The 19,997-nt window shown below is 42.7% G+C and overlaps 3 protein-coding genes across 4 annotated transcripts; 2 read left to right on the plus strand and 1 right to left on the minus strand.

The window, feature by feature from the left end:
- Positions 1-30: 30 nt before the first annotated feature.
- rexo5 (RNA exonuclease 5) lies at positions 31-6,181 on the plus strand. The gene is made up of 18 exons (XM_088419777.1): positions 31-162; positions 651-905; positions 1,158-1,284; positions 1,365-1,485; positions 1,756-1,863; positions 1,939-2,024; positions 2,086-2,201; positions 2,369-2,507; positions 2,586-2,783; positions 2,849-2,928; positions 3,000-3,108; positions 3,495-3,587; positions 3,667-3,804; positions 4,384-4,476; positions 4,780-5,077; positions 5,205-5,359; positions 5,444-5,553; positions 5,629-6,181. Exons 2-18 carry the CDS (start codon positions 661-663, stop codon positions 5,702-5,704), a joined length of 2,292 nt encoding a protein of 763 aa, XP_088275903.1. The 5' UTR covers positions 31-162; positions 651-660; the 3' UTR covers positions 5,705-6,181.
- On the minus strand, positions 5,947-13,654 carry parn (poly(A)-specific ribonuclease (deadenylation nuclease)). Its single transcript, XM_088419778.1, has 25 exons — positions 13,495-13,654; positions 13,213-13,290; positions 13,070-13,149; positions 12,926-12,993; positions 11,789-11,870; positions 11,650-11,710; positions 11,412-11,580; positions 11,270-11,332; positions 11,155-11,193; positions 11,035-11,077; positions 10,311-10,391; positions 10,189-10,245; positions 10,022-10,099; positions 9,868-9,911; positions 9,753-9,795; positions 9,185-9,260; positions 9,001-9,111; positions 8,857-8,926; positions 8,724-8,779; positions 8,422-8,508; positions 8,098-8,350; positions 7,559-7,665; positions 7,381-7,423; positions 7,140-7,297; positions 5,947-6,597 (listed from the first exon to the last, which is right to left on the minus strand). The coding sequence occupies exons 1-25, from the start codon at positions 13,511-13,513 to the stop codon at positions 6,542-6,544; spliced, it is 2,022 nt and encodes a 673-aa protein (XP_088275904.1). The 5' UTR covers positions 13,514-13,654; the 3' UTR covers positions 5,947-6,541.
- A 1,012-nt stretch (positions 13,655-14,666) lies between these two features.
- Positions 14,667-19,765, plus strand: atp6v0e2 (ATPase H+ transporting V0 subunit e2). 2 transcript variants are annotated; one of them, XM_088419784.1, is made up of 4 exons: positions 14,667-14,890; positions 15,977-16,024; positions 16,389-16,510; positions 17,087-19,765. In XM_088419784.1, the coding sequence occupies exons 1-3, from the start codon at positions 14,787-14,789 to the stop codon at positions 16,480-16,482; spliced, it is 246 nt and encodes an 81-aa protein (XP_088275910.1). In that variant the 5' UTR covers positions 14,667-14,786; the 3' UTR covers positions 16,483-16,510; positions 17,087-19,765. The 2 variants fall into 2 exon arrangements, with proteins under 2 accessions (XP_088275910.1, XP_088275909.1); XM_088419783.1 differs by having other exon boundaries at positions 16,389-16,487.
- Positions 19,766-19,997: the final 232 nt, after the last annotated feature.

A 19,997-nucleotide genomic window follows, 5' to 3' on the forward strand; every position in this document is an offset into this window, starting at 1 on the left:
TAGTATTTCAATCGATGTGTACAATAAATGCTTTATTTCAAAAGAAGCCCGCATCACATGATCTTACCTGCTTCCGTTATCGGGAAGTTTACCTCCTCATGCGCGGCATGTATCATATTTTACAAAATGTGAATTTGGAAGGTGCCAGGACTCCACACTATGGTAACTACATGGCTATTTTGTATTTCAATTTAGTGGCTTAGCTTGGTAGCGTTTCTTATTGAATATGCATGTTAACAAACGTGCTTGTCTTACTTCTTACGTGTGTGTGTGTGTGTGTTTTTTTTTATAAATACTGTAACCTTTTTTTTAGTGCGCACGCCACTTTTTTCAATCAAAATGTTAAACTGTTCAATTCACAAGTTGGCTTGCATTCACCTCACTTATTTACATAAACTCATTAACTCACTCATTAGATGACAAACTCACAATTTTACTTGGGTAATAACTAAGCACAAACCCCCACTCCTAAACAATCCCACATTCATTCATTCACTCATGATGACACAAATGTTCGTCTCAGCGTATGCCTCATAAAGTGCCCTCACTCCATAATTCACTTCCTAACCCATTCCTTCACTCTTATTAATTCACTCATCTGCTCTAAGACTAATGAATACAATTTGTGTTAATGTTTCATCCACATCAAGTTTGACTAAGATGGACTCTTCGCCAACAACGTCACTCAGTAGTAAGAAAAGAAAGAAGAATGCAGATCGTCATGATCATCAAACGGCTAATAAGAAGATCAGAAGTGAATATGGCGGCGCTGATGAATCCGAAGATGGGGAACCGCGGATCTCCGTGCTTCCCGACCGCCTTGGACATCCCATCGCGGCCGAGGAGCTGACAGAACTTCTGCACTTTGCTGCTCTGGGGGCGAGCAATGGAATCAGAGAGCCGAGGTCGCCATTCACTCGTATGATGAACGCATAGAAATCATGTGATTCTTCTTAAATGATTATTTAGTGTGCAGGCAATGCTTTAAATAGTTTATTCCTCATAAAAGTTTCAAAGTAAAACTGATTAAATAGGATAGAAAATTGGCTATTTACCTAAAATGATTTTAAGATGACGGTTTTAGAGCCGTCATTTCAATACGGTGATATTTTTGCCCAAGGTTATGATTAAACCGCGTTGTTGCGTGTGTATTGCAGCTGGTGTGATCTCCGTGGACAAAGACGGATTGACGGCATCAATGTAGTGGCGGTGGAGGGTGTGAGCGAAAGTGACTTTTACAAACACTATATGAATCTCAGGAACCTTAGGACCAAGTACAGCAATGTGGGTCGTCTTCACTAACAAGGCTCCACGGTGTGCAGATAAACTTCGGGATTTGATTTATTTATTTTTTTAATTGACAGAGGTTGAGTTTCACAGCGTCAAACACCAGCAGCCTGCTTTCTACATTATTCAGCAGTCAAGTGGACACAGGACAATCGCTTGTGTTACAGGAATACGATGACAAAAGCAAGCTGCACCAAGGTCAGCATAAATCACTCACTGCTCTACATAATTATATGACTTACTCATCAGATGGCTCAGTAGTATAACCCTGTCAAACCCTAGACTGACAATTCGGTTCAATAACTCACTATTCACACGAGCAAACACCCAATGGCTCGTTTATTCACTAACGCGTGAAGGAAACACATCACTCACTCCAACCTATGAAAGATTTACCTTTAAAAAAACAGTCAAATGAGGTCCAACCAACAGTAAGTCAACTAACTCACCACTGTTTGCGCGCGACAGCGCTCAGAAGTCACCCGGTGGTCCTCAGGTACGGTACGAGGAAGCGCGGACTAACGGCCTACGTACTCACCCGGGAGGAGTTAATCAAGCGGCGGTACCCGGTGAAAGGTGATCGCTCAACCGCTTCCTTCGCTTTCCTCCGTCGTCCGCGCGCTCGCTCTCATTTCCCGTCGTCCGCTTCAGGACTGCCGGGTTTCGAGGAATTCGCTTGCACCGACTGCGGCGACGTCTCGGACGGCAGTCCTCTCTACGGACTGGATTGCGAAATGGTGAGAGGCTTCGCCTCCGACTCCAAGCCGATCGCGGTTATTGATGGCGGCGGCGTGACAGTGTCTCACCAGGGCGGGCTACGAGCTGACCCGAGTCTCCCTGGTGGACGGCGAGGGGAATTGCGTGATGGACCAGCTGGTTAAGCCAGACAACAAAATACTGGACTACCTCACCAAGTAAGCACAATTAACTGGGCGGGGGGCACAGGGTTCAAACAGTGAGAAAAAAGTAGCTGCTTAAATCGAAATTTATAGTAGTTACTAAGTTATACAGGAGTATACCTGGTTCGTTACGTAGCTGTTCAGTTGTTGAGTAACGCGCAGCATTTGCGTGTCACCGTCAGGTTCTCCGGCATCACGGCGGCCATGCTGGAACCCGTCAAGACAAGTTTGCGCGAGGTCCAAACGCAGCTGAGGACGTTGTTGCCGCGAGACGCCGTCCTGGTGGGGCACGCCGTCGACAACGACCTGCTGGCTCTCAAAGTACGCGCGCAACACGGCAAACTCGGAGAAAGCCCGACCCACGTCGTGAATCTCGGGGCTCGGTCGCTACGTTTACAGCTGATCCACCCTCACGTCATCGACACGTCGCTGCTGTACAGGAGGGAGTTTGGCCAGAGGTTCAAACTGAAGCTTCTGGCCGAGGTGGTGCTAGGCAGAAGCATCCAGACGCGGGAGGAGAAAGGACACCTTCCCGCGGAGGACGCTTTGGCCGCCTTGGATCTCGCCAAATATTTCATTCGCAAGTCACCCGTGAAGGTAACGGCTAGCTAAAAGGCTACAATAAGTGTACCACGTATGCGTATTTTGCATTTTCCCTTGAGGTTGTTGAAGATCACCTGGAGGAACTTTGGGGTGGGGACGTCCAGGGACAAGAGGAAATCAAACCTATGCCCTGTAGCAGGTGCATCTAATACCCACAGGTCTTGTTTACGTCGGGTTGCTAAGGTAACCGCCCCCGTTTTTGGCACCCAGGTTTGCAGACGTGTTGCAGCGTCTGGGCAGGTCGGTCTGCTACGTGGGGAAACGCCGTGACATCACCTTACACCTGGCCAATCAGCAGTGGCACAACACAGACAAGCAGGTGAGGCTCCAGGATGGATGATTGGTTTGCAAGTTATGTGTTTGTCCATATGGACTATTAGTGTTTTTCTTTAATAGCTACTTGTTTGGGCCAAACACACTAAGCTAATTTACCGTATATATTATAAGTACCTTCACATTGTTTTATAACTTCGTTTTCATTAGACTGTTATGTTTTCCGATTTAAATGTTTTTTTTAATATTTTCAACGTTACACTTTTTTTTCATTTACAGGATATTTTATTTAATGTAATGCATTTTCACCAGGTTCATGTGTAGGAAAATGAAATTATGCGACTGATATCGCTTCCATAGGGAAAAACTAGGGAACGCCATATCTGGCTCGCATCTTCATGTCCCCAATTTTGCCAACTGGCTGTTGCGCAGGTCGTGTCCTCTTTCCGGAGACGGAGCAAGCGTCCTTTCTTTTCTGTGCTCAGCTTGTCTTCCTTCTCAAGCGCCCCCCCTTGTCAAGACCAGGTGAAGACTCACTGCGTAGCTAGCTATACATACGCGTGTGTGTGTTTTCCCACTAACAGCGTGTGTGTTTGCGTTTTAGGTGAGCTGGGGTCTTCAGGACCTGTGCGTGGTGTTTGCCGGCCCGCTTCCCGACGGTTTCTCCAAGAGACAAGCGAAGCGGCTGTTTCGCTGCTGCGGCTCGATCAGGACCGTCAAAATGCTGACTACCGCACACAGGGTGCGTTTGATTCCAACATAACAGAAACATCTAAATAAAGTACAGTGGGACCTTTACTTACGAAATTCATTTGTTCAGGGAGTCATTTGGTAATATGAAATTTTCTTAAGTAGAGCCGCTTTTTACATGTAAATAGCCTAATTTGTTCCAAGCCCCCCCCAAAATGCTCCTAAACCCTTTAAATAATATCCATAAATGATAAGAATGCATCAAAAAATTGTAGCAAATACATATTAGAATTACATTAGTGCATCATGGAATTCAAACAGCCCAAAGTGGATTGTTACATACATACTGTACATACTGTATGTGTTTTTCATGTTTGTCAGTTCTACTGCATGACCTGTTGGTGGGAAGTGTGGATGAAGCGTGGAAAGATGTGAAACAGTTTTGTTGGAGCTAGCGCTGGTGTCAACAATGTCGCCTTTGAACAATGAGCAATGAAGTTTTTATAACTAGAGACAATATTTTTTCCCAACCTGAATTTTCATTCCAAGAGGTTTTCGTAGGTACAGGTACCACTGTATCCGGCCTCCGTAGGGTTCAATGTTTTCTCTACTCAGGATGGTTTTTCTGCAGGTGCATGCTGCGGTGGAGTTCAAATTACTGGAAGGAGCCGCGTTGGCGCTACAAATGCTTAACGGTGCCACAGTGCAGGGACATGTCATTAAGGTAAGCGTGACCATAAAAAAATATTTGTCAAAACTATTTTTGAAGTTGAATTACCCGACTTGGTCGACGTTCCCCCCAGCCCTATACTCTCTCTTGACTCAAGGCGGTCTTTCATTCCTGCAATTGGGGGAAAATTGTTTTGCAATATTTACATTTTAGCGCAAAATAAACTTGTATCCGATTAATTGATAAAATAGAATAATGGACTCTAAAAATTTCAATGACAGCTCCATATATATTTATGTCATGTAGTATGGAATTTAAGACTATTGATAAATTGCACGTGTATGATACACGTTTCAGGTTCAGAGGCCAGTGAGCGAGTCCACGCTGGATTTTGACGAGACCCTGGACGCTCTGTTGCGCGACGGCGTCAACGCGCGCCGCCTCTACGCGCTTAAGCTAAACCGTCACGTGAGCGAAATGGGACACGCGGCCAACGGCGAATTCGCCGTGAGCGACTGCCTTTCGGCGTCGCTTCCCGTCAAGCGGTGCGAGCTGAACGAGGAGTCGCTGAAAAAGACGTTGAGCCGCTTCGGCGCGGTGGAAAGCGTTGCGCTGATGGGCAAACCTGGAAGACGGGCCACGCACGCCTTCATACGTGAGCCAACGAAGCCGTTTTTGTTTCATTTGCGATCGCATTATTTTTTGGGAAGTTCTCCTTAGAAGGTACACAAACGTGAAGGACGCCACGGACAGCGGCAACTTTGATCGTGTCCCCTCAACAGAATTTGAGCATGCGGAGGGGAAACGGGCGGCTGTCGAGTCCTCGGCCGAACTTTGGCGGGAAAACTACGTGACGTGTCCGGCGCTGACTCCGGCGCACGCCGCTTACAGCGTGTGGACGCGCTCAAGTGACCGAACTCACCAGCAACCCGCTCAGGTCAATACTTTTTAATTATTGGACGAGAAAGCTTTCCGGTGACCTTTCAACCCTACCATCTAGCCTGCGTTTTCTTCCGTGCAGGACGCGGTGGTGTGTCACATGATGAAGAAGCTAGACTCGCGCCTAGGCAAACTCTTTGCATCACTCCCAGAATGCACCTTGTCTGCAGTGCTGCTGCTCCCTCACAACAGGTTAACTACCACTTTTTTTTTTTTTTTTGAAACATAGCCTTTTTTTAAGCTTGCTTTTCCTTTTTACTTTCCCAGCGCTCGTGAGCCACCATCACCGGGTTTGTGCCTTTTGGAAATCAAGTACGAAAAGTCAAACGAAGCCCTCTCGTGACGCCGCGCCCGCTATGCTAGCCGTCCATTTCCTGCGTCCAGCGGACTCATTTCAAAATAAGGGCCAAACCGTCAGCGTCATCCAAAGACTTTGCTGGAACCAACGTTAAAAGCCAGTATTGCTCTTGCTTTGCTCGGGTCATACGTGTAGAAGGAAAAATAGGGTTTCTCCTGGTAGAAATAGACCCCCAAAAAGCAAAAGGAAAAAGCAATGTGCCGAACAAAAAGCAAAGGAGCCGCTGATACTAAGAAAATTCTTTAATTTTTTTTCTCATCTCTGACTTTTTTTTTTTTCCCCAAAGAAATATTGAAGGATTTTGAACCTCATACAAAAAAAACAAAACAATGTTAATATTTCATAGAGATTTTGACATACAGCTACAAAACAAAACATCTGTACAAAAACAACCACGACATAGAAGCACCTCCTGAAGGGTCCGATTCGGCGCCGTAATAAATTACCACATTATGATTTGTTGATATCGTTTCTGCATATGCTTGAAAAAACACCGTTTAATATCAGTTTTTCTTTTTAAAAATGGACAGCTTTTTTAATACATTATGCTGAACCCTGACATTGTAAACTACATGTTCACATTATGGCAGCTTCGCCATCGCACACGCACAAGTAATTTAAAAGAAAAAAAAAAAAAAAGGCGGCCAGCGCGCCGGTTCCAACCTGGTATTGTCACGAGTATAAAAAAAAACAAGTGTTTGAAATTGAAGATGAAGTGTGTTCCGACATTATGGCTTGTGGGGTTTGTGTGCTGGTCCGCACCTGCTAGCCGGTGCTCTTCCGCTCACGCCCAGTCAGTCTCGAGCGCCGCTTGACGCGCCGCTACCACACCTCGGGAACCTCAAACAGCGGCGGCGACGACGACGATGATCCGGCAGCTGAACAAAGGGGATTTTTTTTTCTTTTTTTAACCTAATCACATCCAAAAAGTATGCTTAAAGATGACCGTTCTTAGAGCTGAACCAGTGCGGCCCAGGGGCCATTAACGGCCCTTTGTCCATTTTCAAGTGACTCATGCTAAAAATGCGGCTTGCTACTGTTTGTTTGACCCCTGGATGTCTGGGGATTTTTCACTAGCCTGGCCTTATTATCACCCTACTATATATGTGTGTAAAAATGTAATAACAGCAAAAGTAATGCTGTATATTTCTATATTTATGAAACTGAAATAGCAATATTTATTATGTCAGAGTATTATGACTTTTGTATGATGGGAGTCCAGGCTAAGCCAATCATTGACATCACTGCAAGGCTTGCAAATGTCATAGGTTGGCCACTAGCGCCACCCAGTGGTTTTGGGGTGTCAACGTAACCATTTCTATTGCTCCCCATTTGTGAGTTGCGATTGAAAAGATTAATGCAAAACTTAGGGGAAATGCATGATAAAATATTGGCTTTTCAATAAGTTTCATGAACAAACCTTCAGATTTCTTCTTGGCGCTCCTCTGACTTTTTTTTGCGGGCGTCTGGGCAACTGCGGGAGAGGCCCGCTGCCAACCGAGCGTCCCCTCGGCATCCTTCGGCGAATCGCCACCTTCGGGACCATCTCGCTCGGGGGCGGAGGACTCGGCGGTGTCTCTGCAGGTCACAAGCGAGTCTCAAAACGGCATCCGGCGTGATGAGAGCCCAGCTGGCCCGACGGACTTACGCGACGGACTTACGCGGTTTTTAACCATCCTTCGGACGTCTTGCTCTCCACGACGTCTGCAGTGGATCGGAATGAAAATAAATATAAACCAGCTCGGACGTGATGATATTTCATCTCGCTGAGGGTACGCGTACACTGTCATTCTAGCAAAATGGGTTGGCGGACTTGGGCAAAAGTCAATTGGAACACACCGTGGGTTTTCATCTTCTTGCTCCCCGCGCCGAAGGTGTAGTTTGTCCAGCCGTCTGCGGCTTCGCCGATTCCATGCTCCGCCTGGATGGGACTGCCGCTGCGCTTCCTGGCGGAGTGACAACGGACATGGCGCGTTAACGCTTAGTACCAACGTTGCCGGTATAAATAAGTGAACAAAATGGCATAGCCTCAGGAGGATATGGATATGATATATGGGATTTCATTAAGTACTAAATCAATTCTAACTGGCACACAATGTCACTTAGCAGGCGGCTTGTTGCTTTCATGCTTACTATTGCTAAAACTGCAAATGATTTAATCCAAACAGTTTTGTTGGCATTTGGATAAATATTTGTTATTCTAAGAACTCTGATAACAAAGCCAGAGGAATTACCCCAAAGTCCAGACTCAGACAATAGGAATACTTTATACGTCCTAATTATATCTACCAAGCCTACGGTTAGCAGATGAGGGACGTTTGACATCAGCATCATGAAAAGCACGCGCGCAGGGAGCGGAGTGAGCAGCGGCGCCATACCTGGAGTATCCAAACGCGGCCGAAGCCGCAGAGGCCGGGTAGTGAGGCTTGACCCAGCCGTCTTCCGTCCAGGACTTGCAAGCGGGTGCCGGCTTCTCCTTCTGGTTCCGCTTGGCTTTGATGTACTCCGCGTACGTCTGGATCTTGTAGCTCTCGGCGTAGCGGCTTGTGTTCATGGCTATCTGCACTTGGTCCGTTTGACTGAGGGACACGAAGGCGGACGTGTCGTCCATCCACGAGACCTGGATGTTTCCTGAGTGGGCGCCGGTGGGGACGACGGTGAGTGACACGCAGAGATGTGATCGCGTTGTCGTCTGTGTTTACCGAAGGCACTGAAAAGCTGGTAGAGGTCACTGGTCTTCCATTCTTTGGGGAAGGTGACGTAGAGGACGTTGTCTCTCTTCGGTTGCACTGAAAGAACAAATGATCAGTTGATATGGCAGTAGTTCTGTCAAAAGGTACGATACAGTAATAATAATAAAAGTAATTCTCCCGCCCAAGTCCGCGTTGACGCGCTCTCGTTCGCCCTTTCCGGGTGAACGCAGGGCGAACGAGAGCGCGTCAACAAATTGACGTACAAGCAATCTCATTGGCTAGCAAGCTGTCAATCACACAGCAATACTCACAGTCTGGTCCTGTAACATTGAGGTAGGGGATGTCTATGATCCTCATCAGGTAAAGTCTGTAAAAAAACGAACATCACCAAATGAAGGAGCACCTCAATGACGGATACCAAACGGATGGGAACAGCTAACTCACTTGTTAAAGAAAGGCTCGACGAGTTTGGAATGAGGCGACACGTATGCTTTGGGTGGCGTCAGAAAGGAACCTTAAAAAAAAAAAAGGGCGATGATGACAACGTCGTTTTGATTGGTTAAGAGTAACCGGGAGGCGCACTCCTACCAAGGAAGTTGGCCATTGAAATGAAGCAGCGTCCCGTGATGTAGGCATCGTAGCCGGCCTCGTGCAACTGCTCCATGTCCGTGTCGTAGCTGGGAAATCCTTCGGCCGTCTCTGACGGAAAAACACCCCAATAATGCATTTGGTTGATAAGATGTCGTATGTGTGGTTGAGTGTGTGGACTCACCAATTTTAGGAGCTTTAAAGGGGCTTACGTGTAGCTGCTTCTCCAGCTCGGCGAGAGACGTGTTGCTAATCTGATCCTGTGACATGTGTAGAAATAGGATTTAGAGAATAACTTCCTGAGAGCCAGTCTATGCATTTGTGTGGACAATAGTGGACTTTTTTTTGGGGGGGGGGTCAATGACTTTTCAATCTATGCTACTCGACTAAATCCTAGTGTGCTCAGTAGAGGACAATCTGGCCTTTCTAATCATGCCAAATGTGCATGGATGGGAGGCAATTCGTCTTTGCTGTCTTACTGAAACAAAACGGACACTACACTGGACAAGAAAGATAAAAGCTGGGTTCCAGGAAGATGCAAATTAACTCCCCGCATTTTTGTTTTGTTGACCTATCCTTAACCAAATTTGGCATTGTATGCTTTTTAATGGCTTTCCAAAATGGCTTAATTAGTGCAAAGTAACTTGAATTGATGTATTTTAACTGTATGGTGGAGCAGATGTTGCAGAGCTTTGACTGAATATATATACATATTAATAAATTACGCGTCAGCAAGAGAGGTAAATGTTCACCTTGAAGGGTGCAGTGGAAGCCATCAACTTTGTATCCAGAAGCCTGCGAGGACAAAAATCATGCAGCTGCAGACAAAGAAAGCATTTTGTGGAGTCACGAGGAGAACAAACGCACCTCGGGAAAACACACATGGTGACCTCTTTGAAATCTTGAAGATCCTAAAAAATAATAATAATGAAAAGAAAAAAAGGGGGAGGGAGGGAAGAGAGGTGGCAGATTAGGTCTTTCAGAAATATGACGGACAACCCATCCCAAAAGCTGAGCGGACCTCGGGCAGTGGGCAGTAGAACTGGTGGATGGTGTGCATCACGTCCAGCAGCATGTTGTGGCCCACCACCAGTTTTCCCTGCCGATACATTTCACGCCGATAGTGTTAACCGCCACTCGTATTTGAAACAAGACGTCGTCTTTAAAAAATATACCAGGTTAACTCACAGATTTGGAGATGGCGTGGATGACCCGAGAGAAGCCCACGGCATCATTTAGTTCCGCCTGGTGGGGATTGAAAAGAAATAAATAAATCATCTCGTGTTTTCCCAGGACACCTTGGTGCCAACCTGCTCCTTCTCCAGCTTCTGTTGCTCCCGCTTCTTCTTCTCCTCCTCGTCCACCTTACTGACCTGAATGAAGCGCTCCTTCTGGAATACAAACCGGCAAATGTGTACAAGTCGACACCCTCTTATTTACTTCAATTTTACAAAATGGCGAGTGTAGGGTGGGGTTTGTCTGAAAAGGTGGTCTTCGGAGTTGATTTGCTGATCATCTTGCTACTAAGCGATGACTGTTGCGAAATCAGAGCGTGGAAGGTTGCCCCGGCTCGTTCAAAGATACGCCCGAGAGCCGAAGGAGGCCGTCTTTTCCTTTTCATAATGCGTCAAAGGTCTGCCGGAAAAATTATCCGCGCAGCCTTGTTGTTGACAGAGGCAATAGGGCTGCACATGACTTTAGTGCATTTTTGCGTTCTGCGGAAACGCTCTAAATCCGCATACTATATCATACTAATCATTTTAAGCCTTGAAAATGACATTTATTTCACATTCGAATTGATGTTATTCAAATATATTTTTTTCCACAGTTATTGAAAACTTCACAAACCTTTTCCAATTTGTTAGGATTTTGCAAGGACCCACCCCCCCAAAAAAAAACATCAAAAGATGAAGTTATTTATTCTTAGGTTGTGGGATTTCATTGAAGTGGGAAGAAAAACAGCTTTAGGTCCTATTTTCAACAATTTGAAAACATTTTCAAATAAAAAATAATTTGGGGACATTTCATTTCTACCTTGTCTAATTCCATGGTTTCTATATGGAGCCCCTTTGGAAACCTGTCAGGCAAAAAGAAAAAGAAATCTTACTTTTTAGTAAATGAAGCAAAAACAGCAAAGTGACAGGACACACTCACTTCCAGTTTAATGTCTGGTATATCAGTTTCCTCTGGAAGCTATAATAGAGAAAAAACACGCACGCAACATTATGGGAATACCGCACATTGTATATGAGCATGAGCGTCAGCTTACCCCGTGCAAGGCTCCAGGTCGACTGTCTTCTCCTCGCTTGACAACAGGGCCTCCACCTTTTCCCTGCGTTTGGGCAGCGTCAAAGCACATCATTAGACCCAACGAGTCCTTCTTGCCTGCCGCCGTTTCGATAATTACGTACACCACTTTGTTGATGAAGTCCTTGTGCTCATCGGGCACGTGGGCGGGGCCTTTGGAGCAGGACGGCGAGATGTAGGACGGCGTTCCGATGCCGTTGGCCTGCTGGTTTCGCCTCTCCTCCGTCTGCTCTCTCAGCAGGGCCTCCTCCTCCTGGTTCAGGTAAGGGATTCCTGTGGATTCATGAGAAAAAAGTAGTCCGAAAAATACGGTGACCTGACCTGAGTGTCTATTTCACTCACCTTCACAGAAAACCTTGTTGAAGTCGAAGCCTTGACTTGCCAGGAAGTCAATACTGGAACTCTAGAATCACGAAAATAATAAAATGAAGGTCCTAAGTTTAAACCATGAAATCTTTAAAAGGAAAAGAAGCAGACTTACTTGGCAGATGAACTTGATGTCGGGTGATGTACGGTTGAAAGGTTTTGGAAATATATAAAAGTTAAAAGTCTTTGTAATGTACCTACAAGAGAGAATGACAGGTTAACTTCTATGCACTTTTATATGACATCGAAACACTGATTTTTTTTTTCCACTATTTATGCTGCTCCTTCTTTTGCACACCACTTGTAAATAGCCGTACCTAACCGACCATGCACGTGACTGTAGGTATCTATACATAACCTACCCATATACCGTGCTCTGTTACTTGTGTGTTTATTTATCTCGGTTTTGTCCAAACTTGGTACTTATTTTTGCAAAATTTGTGTAGACGGCAAAGTAAGAATTTAATTGTATGGAGAAACTTGTTTCTACATTGTGCACATGACAATATTAACACATTTTAACTCTGACAGCAACAAGGTTACAAGGTTACAAACATGCCGTTAGGGGCAAACACATCTGCACGGCAGATGAAAACGGCTTGAAGTGCGCTTATGATGACCTGAGCAAGACAGGAGTAACTCGTACCGCTACAACACTTCCCCCTAACGCCTGTGCAAGAGAAAACACACGCCAACATCATCCACGTCTTTTTTAGTTTAGTTTCGGTTCCGGGGGTCAGCCAAGTAAACAGCAACGTTTCATTTATTAGCTTCTACGTTTTACGGTAAAAAATGCTGAAGTGGCCGAAATGCCTGTTTGGGAGTACAATCAATGTCAGTAATAAATAATTCACCCACAGGTGGAACTACTGTAATGAATAGTGTATTCCCACAGACGCTGATTTGATAGGAGGGACGCATACAAGTGAGAGTGGTGTATTGATGCAGTTTTGCATTTAATGACAATAAAATGCCTAATTTTGGCCCCGTTATTCACGCTGCTGGAATCGTCTCCATCATTAGTGAGCCTCGTGAGCAGGAGCAGTCAAGATGAAGGACGGATGCATGTTTCGGCCAGCAGAGCTCCGTCATGTAGGGGGGGTGAGGCATAAACGTAATTTATCTGCACATGTTACACTGTGGAAAATCATTAAATGTCATGTCGTGGCCCCTTTAAATGGCTTCGAGCTGGTAGCACATAAAGAAATGGTCCAGTTTGTATTCCCATTCATCCAAACGGGAAAACACTCACTTGGAGTTTTTCTGGTCATACTTGAAGGTGCACAGCCCGAATTGGAAGAGTAGAAAATCCATGGAATGCTTGGTGAAGGGGGAAGAAGCTATTAGGTTCTGCGGTGGCTGAATTTAGAGAGCTCCAAATGTCACACTTGCACACCTTTTTGAGCTTGGCGTAGCGTTCCTCCGGCGTGTCCAGCCCGTTGGTGAGTGCACTGACGCTGGGTCCATCGCTGATCCCTAAGCAACACGCAAACGGCTCACATCTAAACTTGACGTCTTTCGTTGCGATTATGCTCATACCTGAAAACTCTCCGTCGATGGCGAGAAAGTCAGCCTCGTTTATCGCACAGCACACCAGATTCAAACAGTCTTTAAAACCTGAATGCGTCCAAGAAACAGGGAAATGTTCGCGTTAGCTTAATAAGCTAAAGGTGCTACAACCACACACGCGCTAGCGAGGACAGAAAAGGGGGGCGGGGGAAGTCGCTCGCATTAGCATTTTAAAGCTACAAACGCTTAATAAATACTCCGAAGGATAAGAGATGGATGGGACAAAATACAAAGGCCGTCATGCGGACTTACACGTTCGTGTCACCTCCATGGCTGAGAACCCCGGCCGGTTGACAGCTAACAGTTGCTAGCCGACCTCGTTTGGTTGTTCAAGGTGCGTTTAGGTGGCGCTGGGAATTTGGACGTTCTCAAAACGGAGAATGCGTCACTGGACGTCCTCTTGTTACCATCCACATCTCGAAACATTTGTTGAGGTTTCAATTCTGCTCGCATTTCGAGGGAGCCGTACGTTACATTGACTATAATATTGAAAATTCGACACTTTAAGAAAGTAACCAATTAATTTATTAAAATACCGTAGTCTTTCGCATTCAACTAGTGAGAAGAAATAAAATCTAAAGTACTAATGTAACATATTATATACATTCATATTAATAACCATAATAAAAATAACACTGTAGGGATGTTCAAAAAGACTTTTTCACAGAGCGATAATGGTAAGCGTACTCCACCAGTATTTTTGATTGTCCCAAAAAAATAAATAATGAAAAATCATTTTAAAGAAACATCAGCTTATTCTAAAATGGCATTTTCATTTAAATCCCATTCACTTGATTGCAAATTTCTATTCTTCGAATTTCTCATTTCTAGTTGTGATCATAAAACTGCTCCAAGAAAGTGCTTGATACTATTACGGCAGCCAACGTGGGTACCGATACGATGAAAAAGGTCAGGTATCGCTCCTTACCGATACTTGGCATCTGTACTTTCCTAGACCTATTGGAATAAAAAAGTAATACAAATTAAGCGGTTTATTTTTCAGAATTAAAACTTGCAAATTATCATCGCTGTTCTTTTTTTGGAGCTGATTTCTTTATATATATATATATATATATATATATATATATATATATATATATATATATATATATATATATATATATATATATATATATATATATATATATATATATATATATATATATATATATATATATATATATATATATATATATATATATATATGTGTGTGTGTATAAAACTAGCTAAAAATAGTACCACCATTAGATGTGCTGATAGGGTATGTTTTAGTTCTTTCTCTCCCGTTGTAGTGAAAAGCAGCCATGGCGACCAATCATATACCGAAGATACATTGTAGGCGGGCTATTTGGCATCTTACAACCCAAAGAAGACGAATCAAAACACAAAGTCACGCTTCCTCTTAACCAATCAAACGGCGCTTTTGCTCTGGAGGCTGAACATTGTGACAAGCGAACTGAGCCGCAGCCATCGATGCTCCTACAATCGACCGCTGAGAGCAAGAATTTCTTGATAAATTCGATTATTTTTTTGCAACAGGAGCCATGGTGTCTCATTCGCTCGCCCTGCCGATGATCTGCTTCACCACCCTGTGGGCGCTGGTGGGGGTGGTGGCTCCCTTTTTGGTGCCCAAAGGACCTAATCGAGGGTAGGTGGGCTTTGCAGCTAACGCTAACGACGTTTCCTCTCGTTTGGTTCTCCGTTTCTTTTCATTTTTTCCCCTCTCAGCTCGAAACTACATAAGCCCCGTTTTGTATTTTGAATCCAACAGAGACTAATTGCTCCAACAAAGCAAATAATAGCGTGTGACGTCACTATCGAAGCATTATACTATTAATGGCAAGCGGGAAAGCGTAACGATAACTATAGACGGAGAAATGAAATCAAGACATATGCAAAGGATCTGTACAGCATCTGTCTTTGACAGGACGATTCTCCCCAAACAAGTTTGTCTTCATGTTACTTTCCCTTCCTGGCCGGAATTGCATTCTTGGAACAAGGTCTCTTCAAATTATTATTTTCAGACTAAAAGTCTGGATATAAACACGGTAAAGTTATTAATTGCATTGTTAATGTTTTGTGGTACAGTTACGCAAGATTCCACCAAAGGTTCCTAATGGTAGAGGAACATATCGTAGTCCTGGGATCAAGTCCCTAGTTCCAGCATTCAATCTTTAATTTTGCGGTCAAATGCATACCGGATCTCCTGACCATGACCCTAGTACTGTGGTCAAGTCTACAGTAACAAGGCTAAGTCCACACTAGACCCTATTTGCAGGATCAAGCTCATAGCTCCTGGGTCAAATCTCCTGTTTGGGGTTCAAGTAGTGATGGGAACATGAAGCTTCATGGAGCACCTGTGATGTATTTCTACTCCTCTAAATGATGGTCTTACTTAAAAAATGTAACACTAGTGCAGTGGGAATGTATGCTATTTCCTGTGTTCTTTGAACTAAGAGTGCCATCAAACTGTATCATCATGATGAATCTTCATGAAGATTGACTTGCCCATCAAGTCGGTTGTTTTGGGATTAAATGCCTCAGTTTCAGTCAAGTCCCTAGTTTGCTGATATTTCCTTAGTCCTAGGGTAAAGTGACAGGTCAATAGTCTTAATTTTTGAAAATGTTCTATGTTGTGCAAGGATGCAAGGTTCCAACAAAAGGGTCTAGTTCCAGGAAGTTCCTGTGGCGTAAAATCTCCTGTATTCTAATGTATTCTAACTGTCTTTCCTAGGGTGATTGTCACCAGTTTGATTCTCACCGCCATCTGCTGCTACCTCTTGTGAGTACTTTGTAACCAAAAAATAAGTGATCTATTACATTTTGAACGTAATTGTGATTAAAATGGGCGTAACTTAACTCAACTCTTTGTAGGGCCCTTTAAAAAACCCACCGTTGAATGAAAAGAGCTGTCATCGAATAAAATCTGTCCAACAAGAACTTAGACAATTTTAAACTAACAATAATACACAGGAAAAACACAGAAAAAAAAAAATCACTGTTCACACAAGACACCACGAGAGAAAGACAAAGCATCACTGCTTCATGCCCCAGTCAGATTTTTTTTCGGGAGTGTGATGCAGTACTTAACAATATCTTGAATGTATACAAACGGAATGATCTGATAATTTTGTGTTTGTCCTCAGCTGGTTAATAGCAATCCTAGCGCAGACCAACCCTCTGTTCGGCCCTCAGCTGAAGAATGAAACTATTTGGTACCTGACTTACTTCTGGGAGTAGACCAGGTGACATGCACAAAACACGAAATGTCAGTATCACTCATGGATTATGTATTTTGACTACATTTTACACTTAGATGTTACATTACATGTTAAATATGATGTATGTATGGGGCGTTAAATGGGATGTTGATAGGATACATTTGTGGCGCATACGTGAAGATTGTGCTTGCATGGTCCGTAACATATTCTATTCGTATTATGTCTAAATGGTGGATTAGACAATTATGATCCAAATATGTTACATTAGTGGTACATTCATATGATTTGCTTGTGATACATTAGAGGTACAGTGTATACGTTAAGCATGAATTCAATATTACATGTTATGTTCCACAAAAGGCATAAATGCAATCCACATATGGTAAATTTGGCATGAAATATTATGGACTAAATTATAGTCTATCACAGGTACATACATTGCATATGATGTTAATATAGTACTGTACATTAGACTTCAAATAGAAGATGTCAATACGGTGCAATCTATGTACCTAGATGAACTATAATATTGATATGATATCAGCGTATGTATATTTAAGATCATATAAATATGCTACATCAGACGTGAGATAATATAAGCATTGTGTTCCCTCTTTTTTCAGACGGCCCATATCCTCGCCGTCCCGATTCTAATCCGATTCAAACGCACTCCTACATTTCAAATGAAGACTACTGTACAGTTGATGTTTATTTAAATGAGTGTTTAACGTTATGAGCATTTCCACGTGCAATGTGTTAGTTCCACTTCAACAGTGTTTACATTCTGTAAAAAAATGTATATTTATTTTGTCCATTGTGAATGTAAGTGACATTGGTGTTATGTAACTGTTACCCCCTAAATCTCGGAGAGAAACTCCAAAATTACTCATCCTCGTCCTCCTCATCCTCGTTGCCATGATGATCTTCTCACCCGATACACACCAGGATGCTTGTAAGCTGTTTTTCCTTCTTTTCTGACAAAATTCTGATTCCGGTTTGACGGTTACTAATCTGTCAAATATTTTTCATCAAGAACACCGAATCTCTGTTCAGCACTGAATTGTTAGATTTTTTTTTCGAAATGATGGGGGGGGGGGAATCGGGTTTATACAGCCGCCATCATAAAAATTTCACAAACCCTTTTAATTCAAGTTACATTTCGTGACCTAAGATAGCCAGCGCAATATTTTTATTTGACGAGCTTAAAAAAGCCGAGTTGTGAAAGTAACCATGAGTCTCTTTTGTCAAAATTATCATCAAAGTGTAAAAATAAGACAATTAAATCGCAAACACAAAGTACAGGCTAAGGGTTAATGGAAGTGGTGGATGATTTTTTTTTTTTTTTTTTTTTACAAGCATAAACAGTAGTTCCCCTGAAAAACAAGCAAAAATACGCACATCTACGCATCTAATTTGGCATTACGATTCTCTTAAACACATCAACAAAAATTCACTTGATTATATGAATTAACAGGAATAACCCGTTGCTAGTTTAAAACATTGATCCAACTCCCCAATTTTTAAATCACATATTGTTGATTTGAGGGAGATTATTTGTTTTTAAATCAAAAAAATATTTGTATTTGTCATCATTTGTTGCCACAAGCCAATTGACAAAGCATAAAACCCCATAGGAAATAAAAATAACCTGTTACCTCTTTGAAAGACTTATTTAGTATAGCCAATAAAACAGAGTATCTTACCTTTGATAAGCAGTACCACCCTCTTTGAATATTTTTCTGTTGTCGCCTCAAAAAAAAAGCCAAAGAAAAAACAAACAAAGCTCTCTGAATGTCTTGTTCTAACTTAGGGGCTGTAAATGGGTCATAAGTTGCTTTTAATGCTTTTAGCATTTAGCCTAAGCTAGCCGCTACCACAATGAACCTACCCCCCCCCCCCAAAAAAAAAAAAAAAACTCCTCCTTCCCTCCTACCTTGCTCTCCTTTTTATTTTCCTTTAAACCACAATGCTTCAGCCAAAAAAAGAAAGACCAAAAGAATCCAAATCAACATGAATACAGCTACTTTTTACAAAGACCAAATTACGTTGTACCCTGTCCATCCCGTTGTGGTACTGGCCGGCGCCTAAAGAACCCCAAGTCTCAAAAAGCCCCATAAGGCACAGGGAATGGGCCATTTTAGTGCTCATTTTTATCATTTACAGGCGTACTTGTTGTGGCGATGCCTTATCAAAAGGTAGAAAATAACAAATACACCAGGCAGTGTTACTTTCTAACATGAAATTTAGTCAGTAAATATCAATATATCATGATGAGACTCACAAAAAACATCTAGAAAGTAGGACACTTCAACTATTTCTGCAAGTTTTATTGTTACATTATTATTATTTAGTCTATAAAGCCAGTTTGACCCAAAAAAAACAAAAACATAAAAATGGTGGACGCCCACATTAGGAGACTCAGAAAAATTAAAAAAATAAAAATCTAGTCACCCATTTTAGGTCCAATTGGACATTTGTGCCTCAATTTTTTTCCAACCGTGATTTAAAGGCAAACTCAAAAGTATCCAATTTTTTGTGGCATTATTATTCAAAAAGCTCATCCTTCAAATCCAGTTTAACTTGGCAACATAAAATGAGACCCACAAAAAAAAAAAAAGTCTCAAGAAGCCATGAGACAAAAAGGCAAAAAACTTCCATTTGACTCATTTTTCCTTCAAACTCCTTTAGCCAATATCTCACCCTATTTCAAGGTATTGGTACCTGCGATGGCACCAATACTAGTATTGGTCGTTTTTTGGAGCACTTTTACGATCATAAAGTAGAGATTAAAAATTAGAAGAAGAGAATTTAGCCAAGAATTCATGAAATGTTCAGCAAAATTCTAAAATGTTGTCATTGTTTCAGGGGGGGAAATTTTGCGAATCAAGTGTGTTAGTTATCATCTATACTTGATATCAGTGACTCTTGGAGAGTTTATTACTTATCTAACACAGATGGTGCTTGAATACTATAAAGTCACTCAACGCAGCAGTAACACGCTCATCATGTTTTTTTGGTTCTGGGAACCAAGCATGGAAACCTTCCAAGTCGTAGCGCTACGCATTCCAGTCGAGAGTCACTAAACACTGTGGATAACATTCCATGCTTCCTGCTTTTAATATCCGCTCGTAATCCTGTCAATGTGTGTTTTTGCCCGCATGCACATTTGTGTGTGTGAGGAGTCGCCATGGCAACAACAATGTCCATCACTGCTCTAATTGTCATTGTGACCTTGTACTAATAATGCTTCTGTTATGTGAGTGAAGAAGATAGGGAATAAAACAATCATTTGTGTCCCAGAATTTCTCGTTGCATTAAATAATATGGCCGCACAATACATTTGTACAAACACATGATGATAATGTAGACTTTTTCAGGTACAATTTAGGAGGTTTCACAACTATTCAATGCTTAACGCATCACTTGTTTGGACTGGGCTGAAAAAATACAGAGCATTAATAATTACTTTATTTTTAAATACAACATTGTTCTCACAATTAACAAAACAAAAAAAATCAACGTTTTCTTCACAAA

The sequence above is a fragment of the Hippichthys cyanospilos genome, chromosome 7 (genome assembly GCF_059441005.1).
Source record: "Hippichthys cyanospilos isolate Australia breed blue-spotted pipefish chromosome 7, RoL_Hcya_1.0, whole genome shotgun sequence".
Lineage (NCBI taxonomy): Eukaryota > Metazoa > Chordata > Actinopteri > Syngnathiformes > Syngnathidae > Hippichthys > Hippichthys cyanospilos.

Bases quoted from the DNA above. Each gene is read 5' to 3' on its own strand.
- rexo5 (XM_088419777.1), top strand. From the start codon at position 661: ATGGACTCTTCGCCAACAACGTCACTCAGTAGTAAGAAAAGAAAGAAG. The intron at 2,508-2,585 runs GTACGCGCGCAA...CTACGTTTACAG, and splicing joins ACGACCTGCTGGCTCTCAAA to CTGATCCACCCTCACGTCAT. The intron at 4,477-4,779 runs GTAAGCGTGACC...TACACGTTTCAG, and splicing joins TGCAGGGACATGTCATTAAG to GTTCAGAGGCCAGTGAGCGA.
- parn (XM_088419778.1), bottom strand. The intron at 9,261-9,752 runs GTGAACATTTAC...CACATGTCACAG, and splicing joins CTTCCACTGCACCCTTCAAG to GATCAGATTAGCAACACGTC. The intron at 8,351-8,421 runs GTAAACACAGAC...GCGCCCACTCAG, and splicing joins CCAGCTTTTCAGTGCCTTCG to GAAACATCCAGGTCTCGTGG.
- atp6v0e2 (XM_088419784.1), top strand. From the start codon at position 14,787: ATGGTGTCTCATTCGCTCGCCCTGCCGATGATCTGCTTCACCACCCTG. The intron at 14,891-15,976 runs GTAGGTGGGCTT...TGTCTTTCCTAG, and splicing joins CCCAAAGGACCTAATCGAGG to GGTGATTGTCACCAGTTTGA. The intron at 16,025-16,388 runs GTGAGTACTTTG...GTTTGTCCTCAG, and splicing joins GCCATCTGCTGCTACCTCTT to CTGGTTAATAGCAATCCTAG.